Source organism: Lolium rigidum, chromosome 4 (genome assembly GCF_022539505.1).
Source record: "Lolium rigidum isolate FL_2022 chromosome 4, APGP_CSIRO_Lrig_0.1, whole genome shotgun sequence".
NCBI lineage: Eukaryota > Viridiplantae > Streptophyta > Magnoliopsida > Poales > Poaceae > Lolium > Lolium rigidum.
Genome location: NC_061511.1, coordinates 133596799 through 133619496, shown reverse-complemented (window position 1 = coordinate 133619496; position 22698 = coordinate 133596799). Strand labels below are relative to the sequence as shown.

General features: G+C 43.3%; 2 protein-coding genes across 2 annotated transcripts; both read left to right on the top strand.

Moving 5' to 3' along the window:
• Positions 1-1946: 1946 nt before the first annotated feature.
• LOC124647527 lies at positions 1947-6920 on the top strand. The gene is made up of 2 exons (XM_047187455.1): positions 1947-2512; positions 6449-6920. Exons 1-2 carry the CDS (start codon positions 1947-1949, stop codon positions 6918-6920), a joined length of 1038 nt encoding a protein of 345 aa, XP_047043411.1.
• A 9549-nt stretch (positions 6921-16469) lies between these two features.
• On the top strand, positions 16470-18976 carry LOC124647526. Its single transcript, XM_047187454.1, has 2 exons — positions 16470-17035; positions 18499-18976. Exons 1-2 carry the CDS (start codon positions 16470-16472, stop codon positions 18974-18976), a joined length of 1044 nt encoding a protein of 347 aa, XP_047043410.1.
• Positions 18977-22698: the final 3722 nt, after the last annotated feature.

The window sequence follows — 22698 nt, the reverse complement described above, 5'->3', positions numbered from 1 at the left end:
CTCAGCCGTGAGCATTCCTGTCGCCAGGGTCAAGTTCGCGGATTGGTGGGATGCGACTGTTAGTTTTCATGCCTGGAACACACACGCACGCTCGCGGTCACCTAGTAAACACACAGCTCTAACCCACGATCACACACACGAGATGAACTTGAGAGAGACACAGGGGACAGAGTTTTGGCGAGCACTCAACTTGCGTCTTTTCTGCTCTTCTTCTTTTTATCAGAGTCCAGGGAAAGACTTGGCAACAACCCCTGACAACCAGCCATGCTCCATCTCAATCGCGCCATCCCTCGTTCTAGGATCACGGCGCGCTAAACCAGTAAAAAATCCCAACGGAATCAATTACTTGATCGCAACGTGAACCAGCATGCTTCTGATCGTTAGACTTAACTGAAACTGGCTAATGAAAAAAATGTGATATGCTACAGTCAACTGATCTGAAACGCTACAGTTAACTGAATTATTTCTACATCAACAAGAGCTACACTAACAGCGACCACCCGTGCTTCCTCAACAGCGACCTGCAAGGGACTTCCTTGGCGATCATGCTCACGGCCTTTGGGTCTAGCGACATTGCTCCCCCCGGCCCAGGGCATAGAGTGTCGCGTTGTAATGGGTGTTGTCTCTCTATGCTTGTATCAAACTCCCTCTGTGAATCCAAACGAGCAAAACTTTTGTGTTTTCTCAACAAAAAAATCCCAAAGTACCACATAAATTTGAAATAGAAACTTTTGAATAGAGCTAACCTTTTCACATTGATAACTTGGTAATTTTAAATTATGATTTTCCCACTCTTCTTTCTTGAGATCTTGCTAATAAACTGAACAAAGGCCCTTCATTTGTACTTTACACTCCACCAAGGAATTATATACCGGTATATCTCATATTCATCAACTTGCCTAGATGGTGGGAGGGAGATCATGCATTTACACTGACGCCTTAAGTATGATATGTGGGATCATTTTTTTATATCAGAAAGAATGTAAAAAAATTCTCATAAAAGTTTGACAAACACACATCCATATATATGTAAAATACACGAAATTCATGCTGCAAAATCGACCTACACTTAGGAAACCAAAAAAGAAAGATACCCCTCCGTCCACACAAAGATGTCTTTTTGTCTAAATTCGGACGTATATAGGCACTATTTAGTTATAGATACATCCAAATTTGAACATACTTTTTGTGGATGGAGGAACTATACGAATTCCGTCAAATTCTCTCCACCCAAAGCTGACACTATTCACGGTTGATTTGTTTTTCTTACTTCCGTAACAGTGCATTGAATTTTGAGCTGATTTTTCTTTCATATTTGTACATAAGGCATGCAGATCTGTTGTAGAATATTTTTTAATTTAATATAAATTTGAATAGACTTCACCCAGAGATTATTCAAGGTCGATTTTCTCTAAAAAAACACAGCAGGCTACAGGTAAACCTTTTATTTTGCTAAAGCTTGAATTTTTTATGTGCATTTGTCACAAAAATAATTACACAATTCTATATATTTAATAAAACTTAACCTTTACTAGTTTCATAATACTACTTGTGATTTTAATTAAACATATGCTCGAATGTGCATCGGCTGATCTACTTAGACGTTGGGCGTTGCACACCAATACAGCTGGATATTGTTAAATTGACAAGATAATTGACCACCTGGAAGCCTACTTGAGACGGCACCGTCGGCACGTCAATATACCAATTCCATCTGAACATAGCAACAAATTGCCGTGTGAAACAATCTTCAGTTCAAGTGCATGCCGTATGCTTTACTTAAAGGGCTTAGTTTAATCAGCAGTGGTGTTCAGAACTAGTAGCAACCCAACTACAAAAGCGGATGCACGCGCAGCAATCCCCAAAGCAGGCAAGCAACAAAGCCAACCACACTATCAGGAACTAAGCAGAAGAGAGGGAGAAAATAGAACCTAGGATACCTAAAGATGGTCAACATCAGAGCTCTGGCCACCATGGCAGTCTTCCTCCTGGTGGCGCTATCCACGTCCCACATTGCCTCCTCCCTTCGCCCCGGTCTCGGCGTCTGCCGTGCCAGTGGCTATCTCCCGGGCAAGGCAGGTCACTGCGAGAAGAGCAATGATCCAGACTGCTGTGAGGATGGTAAGAGGTACCCGCAGTATCACTGCTCGCCACCGGTCACCGCGACCACCAAGGCCGTCCTGACGCTGAACAGCTTCGAGAAAGGTAAGGATGGTGGTGGTCCGTCGGAGTGTGATAACTCCTACCACAGTGACAAAGAACTGGTCGTTGCGCTATCCACCGGTTGGTTCGAGAACATGGCACGCTGCGGCCACCAAATCAAGATTACCGCCCATGGCAAGTCTGTTTATGCTAAGGTGGTGGATGAGTGTGACTCCGTGTATGGGTGTGACAACGAGCACAACTATGAGCCACCATGTGCCAACAACATCGTCGACGCCTCGCCAGCGGTGTGGAATGCCCTCGGGCTCGACCAGAATGTCGGTATGGAGGATATCACCTGGTCGCAAGCGTAAATAAGATAAATGCATGTCAGGCATACACGAATAGTGCGGCGATATATAGTGTGTTCATATTTTGCAGTTCAGTATAGAATTGTCCTTGTCAATATGATGTCGTCTTGTATATGTATAATACTATGTACTAAATAAATTAGAGCTACTTCTTCTAGCACACCCATGGAAGAGGGTGATTTCCCAGTTATATATTGTGCCTCCCTAATTTTATGTAGTATTGTTCCCTAAAACTGTTGACGGGATAATATATTACAAACACGATTACAAGCCGTCATGCAAAACATCATCCTTGCAGTAGGGTTCATCCAGAATTTCGGTATAGAGGATATCACAGGGTCACACGAGTAAATAGGAAAACTGTATAGTTTGCCATGATCGTTGTTGAATGGCGGATAGACTTCACCATCGCGGTTTGTAGCATCCCCCGCGGTGCGTCCTTTGCGGCAACGAGATGGAGGCAATAGAGCACATCCCTGTAGGTGTCCCTATTCGCGGATCACCTGGCACTAGGTCCTCTCCTGGATTTGCTCCGCCATGAGCATTCCTGCCGCTGGGTCAAGTTCGGGGATTGGTGGTACGCGATCACCCGTGCTTCCTCAACAGCGGCCCGCAAGGGCGCTTCCTTGGTGATCATGCTCACAGCCTGGTGGTTATGGAAGCGACGTCATGTATTCATCTTCAATGGCATACGGCCTAATCTCAGTGGCTTGCTCGAACGAATGGGCCGGCCCTATATTTTTCAGGGCCCTTGGGCGAAGTCGACAAAAGGGCCTTGTCGACAATTACACTTCAATGCTCAACAAAAAGCTTATTCCTACATTTCTAGATGCAAAATCATTGGGAACAATTTCAAGAATCCTAAACTGGTTATATAGCTTTCTCGTTTTCTTTTTCGCGGCACCGGACCGAACAATTGTTTTGGCATTATAACACCTATAATCATGAAAAAAATACATTAAATTAGGACCCTGATTATTAAAAATAAATCATGAATTAGATGAAAAATTAGATGAGATATTTAATCATGGACCTACAGAGAAGCATGATGACCTGAGACGAGAAACGAACGATCGGTAGATCCTAGCGGTCGGTCGAGGCGATCGATCAGACAAGAGCAGGCGCTCGAGAGACGAACAGATGGAACAGCCAAGCAATCAACCGATCGTCTTAGTCTATTTTTTTTCAAGGGAATCGATCGAGGCCTCGTGGATCGAAGCCTCATGGAAGACTACTTCTTCCATCCTTTTTCTAACTGATCCAGTTCACCAGTTTTTTTTCCATCCCATAGTAAAAAAATCCCTGATCTTGGGCCCCTCCCCGGCCTGGGCCCTAGGCGGCCGCCCATGGCTGCCATGGGTCAGGGCCGGCCCTGCGAACGATAAAGGTGGAGGCCAAGTCATGGGTGACAAATGGAGCTTCAGGTATAGCGGCGTTGCTCCCCTAGTTGTACCGGATGTTGCCTCTCTAGATTTGTATCAAACTCTCGCTATCAATGAATCCAAAAGAGCAGACCTTTTGCGTTTTCTCAACAACAAAAAAACTCCCGAAGATCCAAACCCTACCACGTAAATTTACAACAGAAACTTTTGAATAGAGTTTACCTTTTCACTATGATAACTTGGTAATTTGAAATTATGATTTCCCCACTATTTTTTCTTGAGATATTCCTACTAAACTTGCTTTGGTGCGTTTCACCTTCAATGAAGCGTATGTCATGGTAAGATCAAACCTAATTTTGACCACTCCAAAAGAAATGCATTGCTTCGTCACTTAAATTATATATTCTTAACTCATTTTGAACAAAGGCCCTGCATTTGTACTTCACACTCAACCAAGGAATTTTATACCGGTACATCTCATATTCGCCAACTGGTTAGTATCGATATTTCTAATTATCTCTCTTATGCAAATTTAGGTGTTGCCTAGATGGTTGGAAGAAGATGATGTCATTTCACTGACGCCTTAAGTATGATATGTGAGATTATTTTTATATAATATAAAACATGTACAAAAACTATCAAAAAAGTTTGACAACACACATCCATATAAAATCCACGAAATTCATGCTCCATAATCAACCTACACTTAGAAAACCAAAAAAAAAAGATACATATGAATCGAGTCAAATTCTCTTCACCCAAAGCTGACAGTTTTTATGGTTAAGTTTTTTCTCTTACTACCCTAACAGTGCATTGAATTTTGAGCTAATTTTTTGTAAACTGTTATTCAAAATTTAATATTGATGCGAATAGACTTCACCCAGAGACTATTAAAGGTCTATGCGCTCATCCCCAAGGGAAGCGGTGCACGGTGCAACAGGCGCTGGTGGAGCGCAGCTGGATCTCGGACATCGAGGGTGCGCCGAGCGCCTTGGCCCTATGGCAGTATGTTCAGCTCTGGACTAGGCTCAGGGACGTGGTGCTCTCCCCAGATCAGGACAGGTTGGTTTGGCGTTGGACGACGGATGGCCAGTACTCCTCCAGCTCCTGTTATGATGCCCTCTTCCAGGGGCGATCCTATCAGGCTCCTGGAAGCTAAACTGGAAATCCTGGGCGCCGCTAAGGGTGAAGTTCTTTATCTGGCTTGCTTGCCTAGATAGGTGTTGGACGAGTGAGCGTCTGGCGCGTCGGGGACTGCCCCACGCGACAAGATGCCCGCTGTGCGACCAGTCAGTGGAGACCATGGCGCACATTCTGACCGGCTGCTCCTTCTCTAGGACAGTTTGGTTTGAGGTTCTGTCATGGATTCGATCCACCGCTGGGCCTTCTACGGTTGAGGGTGACTTCGCGGAGTGGTGGTCGCTGGTGGTGCGGACCTCCTCACGCCAGTTGCGCAAAGGAACATCATCACTCATCATGCTCACGGCGTGGTGGATTTGGAAGCACAGGAACGCGGCGGTCTTCGACAACGCGCGTCCCTCGGTGGCCTCCTTATTCAGTGACATCAGGGCCGAGGCGCGACAATGGGCGGACGCGGGCGCCCGTGGGCTTCGCCAACTCCTCCCCTAGATTAGGTCTTTTGGGTTGAGTTGTTTGGTGTGGTGTTGGTCCTTCTTGGGGACATTGTACATACAAACCTTCTTTATCTATTAATGCATCGAAACGCAAGGCTTTTGCGTTTTCGCGAAAAAAAAAGGTCGATTTTTTCTTAAAAACACAGCAGACTACGGTTACACCTTTTTTATTTGCTAAAACTTGAAGTTTTATGTTCATTTGTCCCCAAAATAATAACACAATTTCATATTTGTAAGAATAACTCTAACGTTTGCTAGTTTCATAACGATACTTGTGATTTTAGTTAAGCATATGCTCGTATGTGTATCGGCTGATCTACTTAGACGTTGGGCGTTGCACTTGCACTCCAATACAGCTGGACTTTTTGTTGTTGTTGAGGAATTACAACAGGAGTCTTCTACTGCTCTTAAATTAAAATAATAATAATGTGGGTACATCATATTAACAAGGTCCTATAACCAGGATCAGACATGAGAATATAAACTATTATCTCTCTTACAAAGGAGTCTATTTTATTAGTGATCTACTTAGACGTTGGGCATTGCACTCCAATACAGCTGGACATAGTTAAATGGAATAAATTGACAAGATAATTGACCACTTGGAAGCACACTTGAGACGGCACGTCAATATATCAACTCCATCTGAACATACCAACAAATTGCCGTACGAAACAATCTAACAGTGTTCAGAACTAGCAGCAATGCAACTATATAAGCGGATGCACGCACAGCAATCCCCAAAGCAAGCAGGCAACAAAGCCAACCACATCAGTAACTAAGCAGAAGAGAAGGGGAAATTAGAGCCTAGAATACCTAAGATGGCCACCATCAGATCTCTAGCCACCATGGTGGTATTCCTCCTGGTCGTGCTCCGTACATCCCACATTGCCTCCTCCCTTCGCCTCGGGCTTGGCGTATGCCGTGCCAGTGGTTACCTCCCGGGCAAGGCCGGCCATTGCGAGAAGAGCAATGATCCAGACTGCTGCGAGGATGGTAAGAGGTACCCGCAGTACCACTGTTCACCACCAGTCACTGCGACCACCAAGGCCGTGCTAACGCTCAACAGTTTCGAGAAGGGCAAGGATGGTGGTGGTCCATCAGAGTGTGACAACTCCTACCACAGCGACAAAGAGCTCGTCGTCGCACTTTCCACCGGTTGGTTCGAGAACATGGCACGGTGCGGCCACCGCATCAAAATCACTGCCAACGGCAAGTCTGTGTATGCTAAAGTCGTGGATGAGTGTGACTCCGTGTACGGATGTGACGACGAGCACAACTACGAGCCGCCATGCGCCAACAATATCGTGGATGCCTCGCCAGCCGTGTGGAACGCCCTAGGGCTCGACCAAAATGTCGGCATGGAGGATATCACCTGGTCACAGGCGTAAACAAGAGAAATGCATATCAGGCATACATGAATAGTTAGTGCGGAGATATATATAGAATATACATAATTTGCACTTTGTAACTAATCGTTCCTGTTGTCATCACCTTGCCCTTGTTAATATGATCATGTTGCTTTGTATATAATTTGCACTAAATCTAGCGCATCCACGGGAAAGACTGATTGCCCAGTTATATATTGTGCCTCCATTTTTTTGATGTATTTTTCCCCAAAATATCTACGGGGCTAATATGTGACCAGCATGAGCCGCTATGCGATATCAACATGGCTGATGCCTTGCAAGTGGTATGGAGCTCCCTAAGGCTCAACTAGAACGTCGGTATGGAGGATATCACCTACTCAGATGATTAAACAGGCGAACTGCATGGCAAGCCATACACGAAACCCTGAATAGTTAGGACAGTGAACAATAGCATGTACCTAATTGCCAATTTGTAACCAATGTTTCTGTTGTCATCACATTGTCCCGGTGAATATGATGTCACTTTGTATATAACTAGCGAGGTGGCCTTTTAGTATATAAAGATGGCAATTGATTAATTTTGTACGACCTTAATTAAGTTAATCTTGTAAAGAAAACTATATAGAAAAAAGACAACACTTGTATAAATGATTACTGTAGTAATTTTATTCACTGCAAGACTCTCCTGCAAATACAATAAGCAGTTATGGTATTTGGAAACATCATTGTACTCCCTCTGTCATGAAACTTGTCCAAGATTTGACTAAATTCGAACGTATCTACATACTAAATAGTGTCTAGATACATCTAAATTTTGACAAATTTAAGACAATTTCGTGGGACGGAGGGAGTATATTTCATAAACATCTATTGACTAGTCTCGACTAGTGCTAGACTTGTCGACATGTAGTCAAGCTGTAACTACTAAAAAATAATAAGTAAATAGGCTACTAACAGTAGTATACTACAATATATTGATGGTATAGGGGAATAGAGAGAAACCTGATACTGTGACAATTGCGTCCAGTGGGCAGGGCCTCCACTTCTGTGATGGCATAGGCGAGCTCGCAGCTGCCAGATGAGAGGTGGCACAAGGGAAGGGGGCCAGAGGAAAGGTGGCTAGGAGGGAGGACTCTGTTTCAATCTGGAGGGGTAGGGTTTCATGGGCAGGCTTTTTTTTGTCTCGGCCCAGAACTAGTCGCTCGACTAAAAAACAGAGACTAGTCGTGACTTCTCGTCGACTAGTCAACTTGTCGATTGACAACTTCAACTAGTCGTGCCACTCTAGGTTGTCGACAGTGAGGTTGCGACAGGCCGACAAGTCGAGCGACTCGTAATCCTTGCATCTATTCCTGAGAGGCTACTGGATAAACTTGCAATAGAAATTTTTGCACTCAGATGGTTAAGGGGCTCACTTTTTCCATGTAAAAGAATAGAGCTTACCTTTGCACTCTTAACTTCGTAATTTGAAATTATGACCAGAATAACTTGGTTTCACATACTGATTACCAGTTCAAACCTCGGTCCTTACTTCGTAAAGCGCAATTCAGAGCAGCAAGAGAATGCTAATCACTCATTGAATACCTCATGTACAGGGAAAAACAAGACAACAGATGAATACAAACTATTAGTAGAATGGAAATCAAGCAGTCAGAGGGTTCAAACTTAGAGCATCTCCAGTCGCGTCCCCCAAAGCGAACCCCAAACGGCACCGGATCGAGCGTTTGGGGGACGCTTTTTCTTCGTGTCGCGTTTGGGGGACGTCGCTCCCCAGCCACGTCCCCAAAACGCGCCCCCCAAAAATTAAAATAATGCATTATCTGTTTTTTTGCATTTTTATTTCAATAGAGAGAAGAAATTTGTAGGTACGGTGAAGACTTCGAAAAATATGAACTAATTTTCAAAGTAGTGCAACATAAACAAATTACATATAAACTAATTTTTTAAACTACTTCTTCTTTGATGGCCTCGCGTCGTCGTCCTCACGGAGGCGCTTCCTGCTCGTCACCTCTTCCGAAGAGCCGGTATCGTTCGATGCATAGGAGGAACTTGCGTCCCCCTCGTCATCGACGGTGCTTGCCGGCTGCGTCTCGCCTTCGCCCGGGCCCTTGCCTCCTTCTTTGCCGCCGCCGCCTCCTCGGCCTCTTCCTCCTCCTCCTCCTTCTCATGGCCGTCGTCGGCCTCCCAATCCTCCTCCTGGCTGTCCGTCGGTGGGGAACTAGAGCTGCTAGGCGTTGCAACTCTGTCCCACCAATGGCGCCATCCCGGCGGCTTCCCCTCGCTGTCGGTGTCCGATGGCAAAGAGAGGTCGCTCATGGTGAGAGAGGAGAGGAGAGATGAATGGCGCTGACCGGTTGTAGATCGGAAAGCGCATACGTAGCGGTCTTATTGAGCGCAGATGAATGGCGGTGCAGATATCTAAGAGAGCTGCGGTTGCTCTTCCGCGGAGTTCGCGCTCCATTTCGGCGGTTCGCGTGTCGATCGACGCGGTTGCCACTGCGACGGTTCCCTTTCCCGGCAACTGCACCGTCGCTAGGTAGGCGACGGTTGAGCGTCCGTTCATGTGTCGCTGACGCATCGGTCCTGCCACTCCTCACCTCACTTCTCGCTGTGTCCGGCATGCCCGGAGCGTCCCCTGTGGACCGGGGACGGGTTGAGGGCGCCGGACACCGTATTGGTCCGCGCCGGACGGAAAGGGCCTTTGGGGCGTGCGGCTGGGAACGAAAAATGTCCGGCACACCCCAAATACCTCTGGGGGGTCGTTTTGGGGGACGCGGCTAGAGATGCTCTTATCACCTTGCTTGCCAAGAGAGGTGTCCCCCTGTTCTATGCGTGCAGATGGGAACCAAGAATCTTTCAGCTTGCATTCCCATTCCAAAGCACAAAGTAAAGAGAAAAGAACATGTAAGGCTTGAAAGTTGAAATAGTGTTACGGAATGATATGGCTGAGATGTTTATATTACACAAGTAGGAATTCGAGCCCAATCTAACCAAGCTTGATCTCAATTCAACTGGGCTTGAGTCAAACTACAATAATCCGTCAACTTGTGTTCTTTTGATGCCCTAGCTATAGCAGTATATATAACCTCAGTGATAAACAACTTAACCTCCTAGTTGAAGAACATTATGGTCGACATGATAAAACTGAATGAAGTATGTGTTACCGGAAAGTTTTGCTGTATTATGAACTCCATACTTCCAATCCACGATATGCTTTGCGGATGCAATACGTAAATACCTTGAATAAATCTTCGACAAACTTATCCAAAACTGCAGCCAAAAGTTATTCATAATGTTAGCCACATCTCTAATGGTTTCATTCAATACATAGTATGTCTGTCCAAGTGTCAACCTAAAAACATGTATAATTCAGTGTAGATTTTGTCTTCCTTTTGTCAAGCCATATGATTTTTTTCCCAAGAACACACAGAAGCTTTGCATAGCATTGCGTTGATAGAAAGAATAATGGATACTCGACAAAAACTTCTGAATGGCAATCCAGCATCTCATCTGGGATCGTCCGAATGTATCTGCTTTTGACTGCTTTGATGCTTATAGAAAATACACTACTTTATCACCAAAAGTCACCACATGAACAACTTCTATTCCTAAAATGATGAAACCGATTTCCATCCCTAATGTCAATATGTCTCTTGATGACATGTGATACAAACTTGATGAAAGTGTGACAGTCGCCACATATTCAAAGGTTCTTCATTATCTGTATAGGCATGTGACAAGAATGCCATAAGCAACAGCAAGCTTCTCACTATGGTAGAGAAGAGAACTCTGCTTCTGCTCTTCATCAATGTCATGGAGAACAAATTCAGTGTCAGGCACATAGCCTGTAGTCCTTAACAAAGTGTACAAATCCTGGAGCATAGATTTTATCTCTTTGATCTGCTCATGTTGTTTATCTCCAGTGATAAAAGAGTGCACTTCGTTCCTTATCTGCATCCAGCTACAGCCAGGCTCTTTTGTTACACTTTCTTGTTTCACAATTCTACGTACCTCTGCGACTTGCACCCACATACCCAGAGAAGAACATATATTTGATAACATGACGTAGTTTCCAGCATTTGATGGCTCAGTACCGAAGAGTTTCTCAGCAGCCCTTCTACCAATTTCTGCATTCTTGTGAATCTTGCATGCCCCAAGAAGAGCACTCCAAATCACTGAATCTGGCAAGGTAGGCATATCATAAATGAATTGTTCAGCTCCTTGCACATCACCAGTTCGCCCAAGTAGATCCACCATGCATGCATAGTGTTCCAGCAAAGGAGTTAGTCTGTAATCCCTGCTCATTGACTTGAAAAATTGCCAACCTTCATCTACCAAACCAGCATGGCTGCATGCATTCAGAAGCCCCACAAAAGTGACCTCACTTGGCAACACCCCTGCGGATTCCATATGCTTATACATATTGATGGCTTTGCCTTCCAAGGCCATGCTGTGCACAACCTGTAATAGAAGTATTCCACGAAAATATGTCCCGTTCCTCCATTGAAAACCTTATGAGAATCTGCAGAACCACACTTGAAATACAATGACATGAGAGCATTAGTCACTATAAGTTCTGAATCCATTCCATACTTAATAGCTACTGTGTGGAATTGTTGCCCAAGCTTAGAAGCACCAACACTTCCACAAGCACTGAGAAGTATAGTAAATATTTTGCTCATGTAACGTTGTTTTGAAAAACTCCACTGCTTCATTTCTCCGTTCAGCCTGTGCATATGCAGATATTATCGTGGTCCAAGAGACAACATCCAGACTGAGCATGTTGTCAAATATATGTCTTGCATAGTCCATCCTATTATTGTGTACAAGTGCCGAAATAAAGGAGTTCCATGACACGGTGTCTTTCACTCTCATTCCATTAAAGACTTGTCTCACATACTCCAAGTTTCTGCGCCTAGCATACATAGTAATGAGAGCATTACATACATAGCTATTGAACTGGCAGCTGGCCTTAACAGCAAGTGAATGCACCTGTCTACCTGTCTCAGGAGCTCCAATATTTGAACAAGCGAAGAAGCTACTAGTCAAACTAGATAAGCTAGGTAGCATCCCATTCTTATGGAGCGCTTGGAGTAAATCCAAAGCTTCTTCGCTCCTTCCATTCTGTGCATATCCTGCAATTATTCCAGCCCAGGATATTGTGTTCCTAAAAGGCATCCTGTCGAACAAGCTCCTTTGCCTCGTCAACCATTCCATTCTGCATATAGCCAGTAATCATGGCATTCCAGGACACAACACCAGGATCTGGAAATTGCTCAAATAAAACCCTTGCATCAGTAATCCTGCCACATCGAGCTAAGCCTGTGAGCAATGCGGTTTGACATGGAATAGATTTTACAGGGTCTCTGTCATAGACGGCAATAGCAGCATCAATTCGACCACCATGAGACAGTGCAGCTATCATGGTTGACCATGTGTACTCATTCCTCTCTGGCATACCGTCAAAGAATTTAAATGCAATGTCAAGTGCACCTGCATCCCTAGTACTATATGCATTTAACATCGATGTCCCAATGACCAGATCACTCCCAAAATGAGTCTTAAGGGCAAGAGGGCGGAAGCCCTCTACAACAGAAAGATCCTGAAGACCCGTCAAAGCTAAAAGCACGCCAGCACGGACGCAAAGTTTGATTGGTCTGGTAACACGCCTTAATAGTGCATCACGCGGAAGATGTCCCAAGCCTTGCGATGCTGCTCAGTCATAGCATACCCAGTAATCATAACCGTCCAAGAAGTCAAGTTGGGCTCTGGCATATGTTCAAACAGACGCCATGCATCCACCATCTGCCGGCTGCGGCAGCAACCAGTGAGCATACAGTTCCATGACGCGACATCCCTGCTCGGCATCGAGCCGAACAGCATGCATGCCATGGTGATATCCCCATTCCGTACATAGCAGCATGCCATGGCGTTCCAAGTCACCGGTGTTCCGCTCGAGCATTCCATCAAACACCCTGCGAGCGTCGAGCACGCGACCGACGCGGGCGTGGCCTGACAGCAGGATGGTGCCCGTGCGCACGTTTTCAAACACCCTCGCGTCCTCGAGCATTCCGCTGGCGCAGTACACGGAAATCATGGTGTTCCAGGCGAAGATGCCGCGGTGTGGCATGGCGTCGAACACCTCCCTGGTTTCCCTCAGGCGGCCGAGTCGGGCAAGTTCCTCGATAGTGGATACGGTTGCTGTGCGCGGTCTTGTCGAACACCCGGTGAACGCGCCTCGTGGGAAACGGCGCCGCCACTGCGGCGGCGGCCGTGAAGTGACGGCGGAGAAGGCAGCGCGACATGGGCATCGGGGAACACCAGAAAGAATGGTAGGGGCTGTTTAGTTGATGATCTGAGAGATTTGCCTCACCGGAGTGAAGCCTGAGACAGAACCTGGACCCTGTTTGGTCGATGATCTGAGACACCTTTCCAACTCGACTTTTATTTTCGAAACATGGTGCAACGCATAAATAGTACATATACATATCTCTCTATATATACATCTCTATAAAAGTATAAATACATGTATCTACACCCTATTTTTGTGAGCATCTCCGAAAGACTAAGATCTAATCTAATGGTTCTTGAAATCGATGAAGTTATCACACACGTCTCGCTGTCGACAAGAACATCACATCATCCGATAAAAAAATTCTTTTTTATAATACAGAAAATCGATAAACCTAAAATTTGAACTCTCGTGGGTTGGAAGTGTCACTATTATCCTAAGTCTGCCATTGTTTTCCTAACTCCTAACCATCGGTTCTCTCCACTCCAACTCGCTGCTGCCTACTCAAAGCACACAACCACGGTCCTTTTGAGTACTCCCTCCGTCCATAAATAGATGCCAAAGATTTCCAAATTCGGATGTATCTATACACTAAATCATGGCTAGATACATTTAAATTTAAACAAACTTTTGGCATCTATTTATGGACAGAGGTAGTAATAAATATAAAGTGTTCTTTGTCAAAAAGACAATATGAAATGTTTTCTATGTAATCAAGATATTATTTCTTAATTCTTTCGGCTAAAGGTCATCTTAAAATTTGTGTGTGCCGTACTCATAGGAAGGAAGGTAGTAACTTAATTATGACATAGTTATCTCCCTTTATTTTAGAAACACAGTACAAACGCAGATGCTCACATACACGTGTATACACTCATCCCTATAAACGCACACCCTATCTCAATGAGCACCTCTCGAAGACTGAGCTAGCGGATTGGATCTTGAAATTGACGAAGTCACCACAGGCGTCTCGCTGTCGACGGAAACGTCACCTTCCACTGGATAAATATTCTGCCTTGATGAGACACACAAATATCAAACCTGGAGTTTGAATTTTGATGGGATGGATACAATCACCCTCCTAACCGCCCAACCTCAGGTTGATTCTCCTCTCCCTTTCTTATTATTCTGGTATGGTGTATAGCTTCATAAAAAATGAGTACTTATGGGTGATCATTCCTCCCGCATATAGGCAATTTAGGATTGGGAGATGATCTTTGATAGAATCTTTGAACCCAGTTGACTGGGCATAAGCTGATGGGCATGGTATCTTTAATTGTATCGTTACTCTTCAATTTTGTGATCAAGGTCGCCACTTTGTCATTCCACCCCTCCGGGCATATCGCCCCTAATAAAGAAATGGAGGACTTCCTAATCCTATGCCTCTTGACTTCCAGGAGTCTAGAACAACTTATAGAATAAGGCACACATGCCATCAATGTATAGTGCTTTCATACCTCCAACATATCATCTAGAGCTCCTTTTAGCCTTCACTTGTAAAGTCCTCCATCAGGAGTTCATTCATTTTACTAGTAATCCCTCTTGTACACAACATGGAGAATGATTACATGTGTGAGATTATCATGAGACAGAAAAGGGATTTGCTAGTTCTCAGCTAGCTAGGAACTAGTTTCGTGCTTAGTCAAATCTTACGCCATTTGATTTTGCATCGTGATTCGGGTTAGTCATGAGTTGCAACATGACTTGCAACTGAGATTTGATGGCATCATCTGATTGAGAACGAAGTTAGTTCTCAGTCGATTGAGAAATAGTCACACCCGACAGAAAAAACAGTTAGCAATAAGACTCTTCTTGCTCCCCTTCTTCACCACCCATCTTCCACTCTTTTTACCATGTCAATGCTATTTATTCCCCTCTCTCCTATGCACCTTTGAGTGAAAAATAGACCGTTCTTGTGGCCCTTCTATAACCACTCTGCACGAGATCTCTACTTCCAAAATGTACTTAGTTGGTCCTCCAATCGATCTAATCTCCCCACGTGTGATAATTGTTTATCCATGTGAAAAGAGCCCCCTCAAGCTACAAATCATGTACATCTCACAGTTGTCCAAAGCCTCCTTGAAGTTGTCATGTATGCTTTTTTTGCTCTTCCTCCCACCTTCTCGTGCCCAAAAAGAACTCACTGAAATCCCTACCACGGACCAAGACAAAGATTTCCAGTGATGCAAAAAAAAATCAACAACTTCCATGTTAAAAACCTCTTATTTTTCCTCGGCTCACCGTAATGGCTGGTAAACCTCCAATTGAAACCATCGGTCTCCATGATCTCTAGGTCAATGTGGTACTTAAGATAGTTGCGAAGATCCTCACTTAAACCTTTTCCCAAGAGCACCACAACTCCTTTTCCACCTCAACCTCAGGCTAGAATTTGGGTCAACCTGAGCCTCTAATTTGTTTCTGACACAAAGATCATCTCAGGATATTCTAGACATCCAGGAGTCCTAAACGCCTAATCGCCGAACGGGCAAGGTGCTGAGAAAAAACAGCTTACAACTTACAAGGGCCAATAACAAGAAACAAGCAAACAACAAAAGTAGCTGCTATCTCCTTCCTATCAATCTCAATTGGTGAAAATTCTCTTTTTGCTCCAACCAGTTGTTTCTTCTCCCCCTTTGTTTTACTTGCATTTCATTTTCGCCTCACACTTCTTTTCTATTCCCTTCATTCTCCAGCAGCAAAGGATTTATTACAGAGATACGAAATAAATCTAGCCGTGCAAATACGTGGGTCAACCTTCTAATTCTGGTAAGATGTTGAATATATATAGCAATCAGAAATTCTTCTACGAAATGGTACTATATATTTATTGGGAGATTATGTGTGTAAAGTGCATTTATGTGTCTGAGATTAAAGACTTTGTACAGCATCGGTATTCAGAAATCAATAACTGAAACTGGAAACAATATATGAATGTTTATGTAGCAGAGTAGCAGTTGATCTACGCTGCAGTCCAGTTGATAGAAAATTAGACAGGCCACAACAAATAAATGTATTTGGCCCGCCAGACTTGTTAATTAAAAGGATAACCATTTGGAACAGCAACCAGAGGCACATTTGAGACCGTACGGTACGTTAACACGTCCAGAATTCATTAGTTAATTTGAACACACCAACGAATGGCCGTAGAAAACAACTTATCATACCTAGCAGCAACGCAACTACATAAGCGGATGCACACACACAGCAACTGCAAAGGCAGTCAAGCAACAAAGCCAAACACATCAGGAGTCAGTGGCAGAGGGAGAAGAGAAGCTAAAATGGCCACCATCAGAGCTCTAGCCACCATGGTCGTCTTCCTCCTGGTCGTGCTCTCCACGTCCCACATTGCCTCCTCCCTTCGCCCCAGTCTTGGCGTCTGCCGCGCCAGTGGCTATCTCCCTGGCAAGTCCGGCAACTGCGAGAGGAGCAATGATCCGGACTGCTGTGAGGACGGTAAGAGGTACCCACAGTACCACTGCTCGCCGCCAGTCACCGCGACCACCAAGGCCGTCCTAACGCTCAACAGCTTCGAGAAGGGCAAGGATGGTGGTGGTCCATCAGAGTGTGACAACTCCTACCACAGCGACAAGGAGCTGGTTGTTGCGCTCTCCACCGGCTGGTTTGAGAACATGGCACGCTGTGGCCACCGCATCAAAATCACCGCCAATGGCAAGTCTGTGTATGCTAAGGTGGTGGACGAGTGTGACTCCGTGTATGGCTGTGATGACGAGCATAACTACGAGCCGCCATGCGCTAACAACATCGTTGACGCCTCGCCTGCAGTGTGGAATGCCCTGGGGCTCGACCAGAATGTCGGTATGGAGGATATCACATGGTCACAGGATTAAACACGATAATTGCATAGCAGGCATACAACTGCAGTTGGTACAGAGTTATGACAGGAAGATACATTGTTCTTGTAAATATGATGTCGCTTTAATATATAATATGCTCTGAATAACTGATAGCTACTTCTAATACGTGCTCGGAAAAGAGAGATTACACAGATACCGTGTCTCCCTTATTTTGGGAAGTACATTCACCAGAGAATCTACTGGACTACTTTGCAGTGCATGGACTGCAAATTTCCAATGACTTTATCTTAAAATGGAATTAGTTACTCTACACAGGATGTAAATAGCAAGACATCTCGAGACAATACACAAGCACTCATAAATGGTCATAGACTGCAACAATTAAATAAGTTAATGATCAATGCATGTGATGCTCCTTTGCCTACTCCAGCTTCTATGTATTTGGCACTGGAAATATATGTCTTAAAAGTTGAAAGCAGGTCTCTTACTAATGAAGGAAAATATTGCGGTATTATAGATGAAGATATACTCCGTAACTCAAAAGGCTTCAATCTACAACAGCGCAAAGATATTATGTGGAACAACAGAAAGATATGTTAAAGGGAACTGAGAGCTGGGAGGAGAACAAAATAATCAGGTCGATTCTTGTATAAACAAACGTGCACCAGGAAATCTCAAACAGTAGGATAATCGAATCATTTTTCCATTTTTATGGCCAAAATATTTTCCTTTGTCATGCATTCAGTTTTCCATTTATTTATTTTTCATCTATTAGCCTCTGTTAAAAGTTCAGCCTTTTCAATTCCATCAGAAGTCTCTACTTTTTTACAGTACAACTGTAGAACAACACAAATTTACAAAAACCATAAGATGCTAGTTTCAATAGTAAATTGAGTTACTCATAATTATTCAACTATAATTCTATCGAAATAGTAATATTAATAACAATGCTAATACTGATTAATATTATGATTCTCATTATTTCAATTTTAACATTTACAGGAAAAAATGTGGTGATGATGATGATGGAACAAGTACACATCAACTTCCTTGCTCAGAAACTAACCTTGGAATTGACAAACCAGGAAAAGAGACAGTATGTTACGTGCCCAATTAAACCAGTGGTATAGTTCAGTGACAAAAACACGCAGTGGCTTAGGAATCGCTGAATTGTTTTTTCCCGGAGCTCTATATGATACCTCATGCCATGCCAAATATGTGCAGCCACTCAGCAAGAACTTGTCACCGTGAAATTGCATAGCAATTTCTGATTTCTGAGCTCTATAAAAAGTACCCAACACATACACACTTAAGAATCCAGCAACAGTTCAATCAAAGGGCGCACAGGCGTAAGGTGACGAATAGCCAACCTAAGCATGGCTAACACGAAACTAGTAGCCGTGCTTGCTCTCTTGCAGGTAATCTCTCTTCATATCCATGGCGTCGCAGCGTCCACGGTCAACAAGCACAGGCACAAGCGCATTGGTGGCCGCTGCCATATCAGTGGCTTCCTCTATGGCAGGGCTGGCAAGTGCAACAAGGAGAACGGCTCTGATTGCTGCATTGCTGGTCACCACTACCCGCAGTTCAGGTGCTCCCCCCCGGTGTCCTCCAAGACAGCAGCAACCTTGACACTGAACAGCTTCGCCCGCGGGGGCGATGGTGGTGGTCCGTCCTACTGTGACGACCACTTCCACAAGGACAGCGAGCGGGTGGTGGCGCTGTCTACTGGGTGGTTGCGCCTCGACGGCACACGCCGGTGCAACAAGATGATCCGCATCAGCGGTAATAGGAGGTCCGTCTTGGCCAAGGTTGTGGACGAGTGTGACTCAGCGCATGGCTGTGACAAGGAACACAACTTCGAGCCGCCATGCCGGAACAACATCGTGGACGGGTCACCGGCGGTGTGGAAGGCGCTGGGGCTCAACGAGAACATCGGAGAATTCAAGATCACTTGGTCTGATGTGTGAGCGCATCATGGCATGTCGTGCTACTCTACACTTGGAGGTTTACAGGAAAAATGTGTGCTCGTCACTTATATAAAGCATATAGTGTGTGTTTGTGTGTGTGATGCTACTTTCGGTGATGGAGCAGCTGCCCCACACTTGTTTTGTGTGCGTGTGGGTTTGTGTGTGTGTGCCGCTACTCTTGGCTGTATTTGCTATTTCAAGCAAAATTATGTATTTGTAATTTCCAAAACTATGGGTGTTATTGTATTCCCATTAAATTATACTTTAAAATAAAGCACCAGTATTATGTGTCTAATGTTACTCTCAGTGATGAGCACCTTTTTTTTTCAAAAAGGGGATATGACCCCAGCCTCTGCATCGTGATGATGCACACGGCCTTTATTAAAACCTCAACATCCAGTAAAAATATTTAATACAAAATCATGGATCACTCATGGTTGAAACATAAATCATCCATCGAAACATCAACTCTTGGAAACTAAGCCAACTAAGCATCATGTAGTCCACTAGTGTGACACCAACCAGCCTGGGACAAGATATCCTGAGCGACCGTCTGGAGATGGGTGCATCCAGTATCCATAAACACTCACTGGTCTTGGGGGAGTAGTAACGCTCATTGTTGCACTCAGTGCACAACCATATGAATTAACTGCAAAATATTAGAAGAATTTGATTTGTTAAACACAATATTATTTCTACATCTCCATATTGACCAGCACAAGGCCGATACACCAATGCGTATACGTTCTTTTGCTTTTTTGTCAACACAATTCAACCAATTGCCAAATAAATTGGTAATATTAGTCGGGGGTGGGAGATTAAAGACGAAATATACCATGCGCCACACTAGTTTTGCAAAAGGGCAAGCTAGGAAGAGGTGTTCAACTGATTCTTGTGCACCACAAAAACAACACTTAGTTAATAACATTTTGTTATTAAGAAACCATATAAAAATCTTTATTTTGAGGGGAATTTTTAATTTCCATAGGTACTTCCGCAAGAAAGGCGTATGACCATTCATCAAATCTTCATACATAGATTTCACCGTAAATAATCCTGATGTTGTAAGATTCCAAATAAACTTATCAGACTCATCATTAAGATTAACATTCATGAGTCTTCTACATAAATGCAACCATGATGTCCACTTATTTCCAGTCAATGATCACCTAAATTGTATGTTTAGAGGCACCTGAGCTAGTGTATCCGCTACCAGCACGTTCTTATGTTGCACAATATGATATAAAGATAGATATTGCTGCGCTAAAGTCCTATCACCCAACCAAACATCTTCCCAAAATCTAGTATTGGAACCATCACCCACCTTAAAATGGCCTCGTGCAAAGAAAGCATCCTTCACATGCATAAGTCCCTTCCAAAAAGGTGAATCAGATGGTTTGGCTTGAACTTGAGATAATGTTTTTTGTGAGAGCTACTTATTATGTAATAACTCCTGACATACCCCTTCCTCATTCAACAATTTAAAAATCCATTTACTAAGGATGCTTTTATTTTTTAAATTGAGCACCTTAATACCGAGACCTCCTTGATATTTTGGCCTACATATTATATTCCACCTAGTTAGTCGATATTTCCCTTTTTCTTCATCTCCTTGCCAAAAAAATCTCGATCTATAGAAATCAAGTCTCTTCGGAACTCCTTTCGGAATTTGCAAGAAAGATAACATAAACATTGGCAAACTTGTCAAAACAGAATTGATCAAGACAAGTCTATCCCCATAAGATAATAGTTTGCCTTTCCAGCATCTCAATTTGCCTTCAAATCGAGTTTCTACCGGATACCAATCTGAATTTCTAAGTGTTTTGTAATGAATAGGAACTCCAAGATATCGAAACGGCAAGGATCCCACTTCACAACCAAAAATCTGTTTATATTGTTGTTTCTCTTCCTTTGCTTTTCCGAAACAAAATAATTCGCTCTTATGAAAATTAATTTTCAAACCTGACAACTGTGCAAAGATGCATAATATTAATTTCATATTCAATGCCTTTTGTATATCGTGTTCCATAAACAATATCGTATCATCCGCATATTGTAAAATGGAAAGACCCCCCTCTACAAGATGAGGGATTAAACCTCCAACTTGGCCATCCGCCTTAGCCCGCTCAATCAAAATAGCTAACATGTCGACAACGATGTTAAAGAGAATGGGTGAAAGAGGATCACCCTGTCTCAACCCCTTTCTAGTTTAAAAGTAGTGTCTGATATCGTCATTTAACTTGACCGCAACGCTTCCGTCTTGGAAAAAATCTTTAATGAAACGACACCATTCAGGCGCCAAACCTTTCATTCTCAATGTTTGTTGAAGAAATGACCATTTAACCTTATCATAAGCCTTTTCGAAATCAATCTTAAAAAGAACCCCATCCATTTTCTTTGAATGAATCTCATGAATAGTCTCATGCAAAATCACCACCCCTTCCAGAATATGTCTACCAGGCATAAAAGCCGTTTGAGTGGGTTTAATCACCTTAGAAGCAATCTCCGTGACTCTATTAGTCCCCACTTTAGTAAACACTTTAAAACTCACATTTAACAAACAAATCGGCCTATACTGCTGGATTTGGACCGCATTATCTTTTTTGGGTAGTAAAGTAATGATGTCATAGTTTAGTTTATATAGGGACAAATTCCCAGTATGTAACTCACTAAAAAGCGCCATTAGATCTTTCTTAATTACTTCCCAAATTTTTTGTTAAAATTCTGCTGGAAACCCATCGGGGCCAGGGGCCTTGTTATGCTCCATTTGAAAAATATCTTCATGCACCTCCTTCTCAGTGAAAGGAAAAGTAAGAAGATTATTTTCCTCAATTGATAACTGCGGAATATCTTGATTTTCACATTCATATGAACATTAGATTGAATCGGATCACCAAATATTTTTTTATAAAATTCCAATATATACATCTTAGATTTTCATCACCAGTAATTGCCCCTTCCTCTTGCTCAAGTTGGTAAAAAAATTTCTTCCTTTTTTTCCCATTAGCAACCAAATGAAAGTATCTAGTATTACTCCCCCCTTCTTGAATATTTTTTACTTTAGCTCGTTGAGCCCATTTGGCCTCTTCATCCCTCCTCAACTTAGATATTTTCTCATTAGCTTCTTTTAGAGATAGCCTTTCAGCCTGATTCAGAGGTATATTCTCTGCTTTTATATCTAATTCATCAATAATCGCTATTACTCTCTCTTTTTCTTTTTTGTAATTGCCACTCATATTTTTAGCCCATCCTTTCAGAAATCTTCTTAAATGTCGAATCTTATTTTGCCATCGCTTCCATTCTTTCTCTACCATTTCATAGAAACCCTCTTGTCTGAACCAAAATAATTCAAAAGAGAATCTTGGGTGGTTTCTATTATGTGATTTAATGCCCGAATCAATAAGGAGAGGTGTATAGTCAGAACCAGAACCTGTCCTTGATAAGGCTCTCACAGACACTAATGGAATTTTTTGTTCCCAATCCACCGTAGCCAAAATTCTATCCAACTTTTCATACGTGCGATTATCTCGTCTACTAGCCCATGTATATTGTCTCCCCGAAAGGGAATTTTCCTTAAGTTGAGTGTTTGGATTATTGTATTAAAAATAAAAGACCATCTTGCATTGAAATTATCCTTATTCTTTTCTTCCTTTTTTCTAATAATGTTAAAATCACCACCTACCATCATAGGGAGATCTTGATGCTCACACATTCTTACTAAC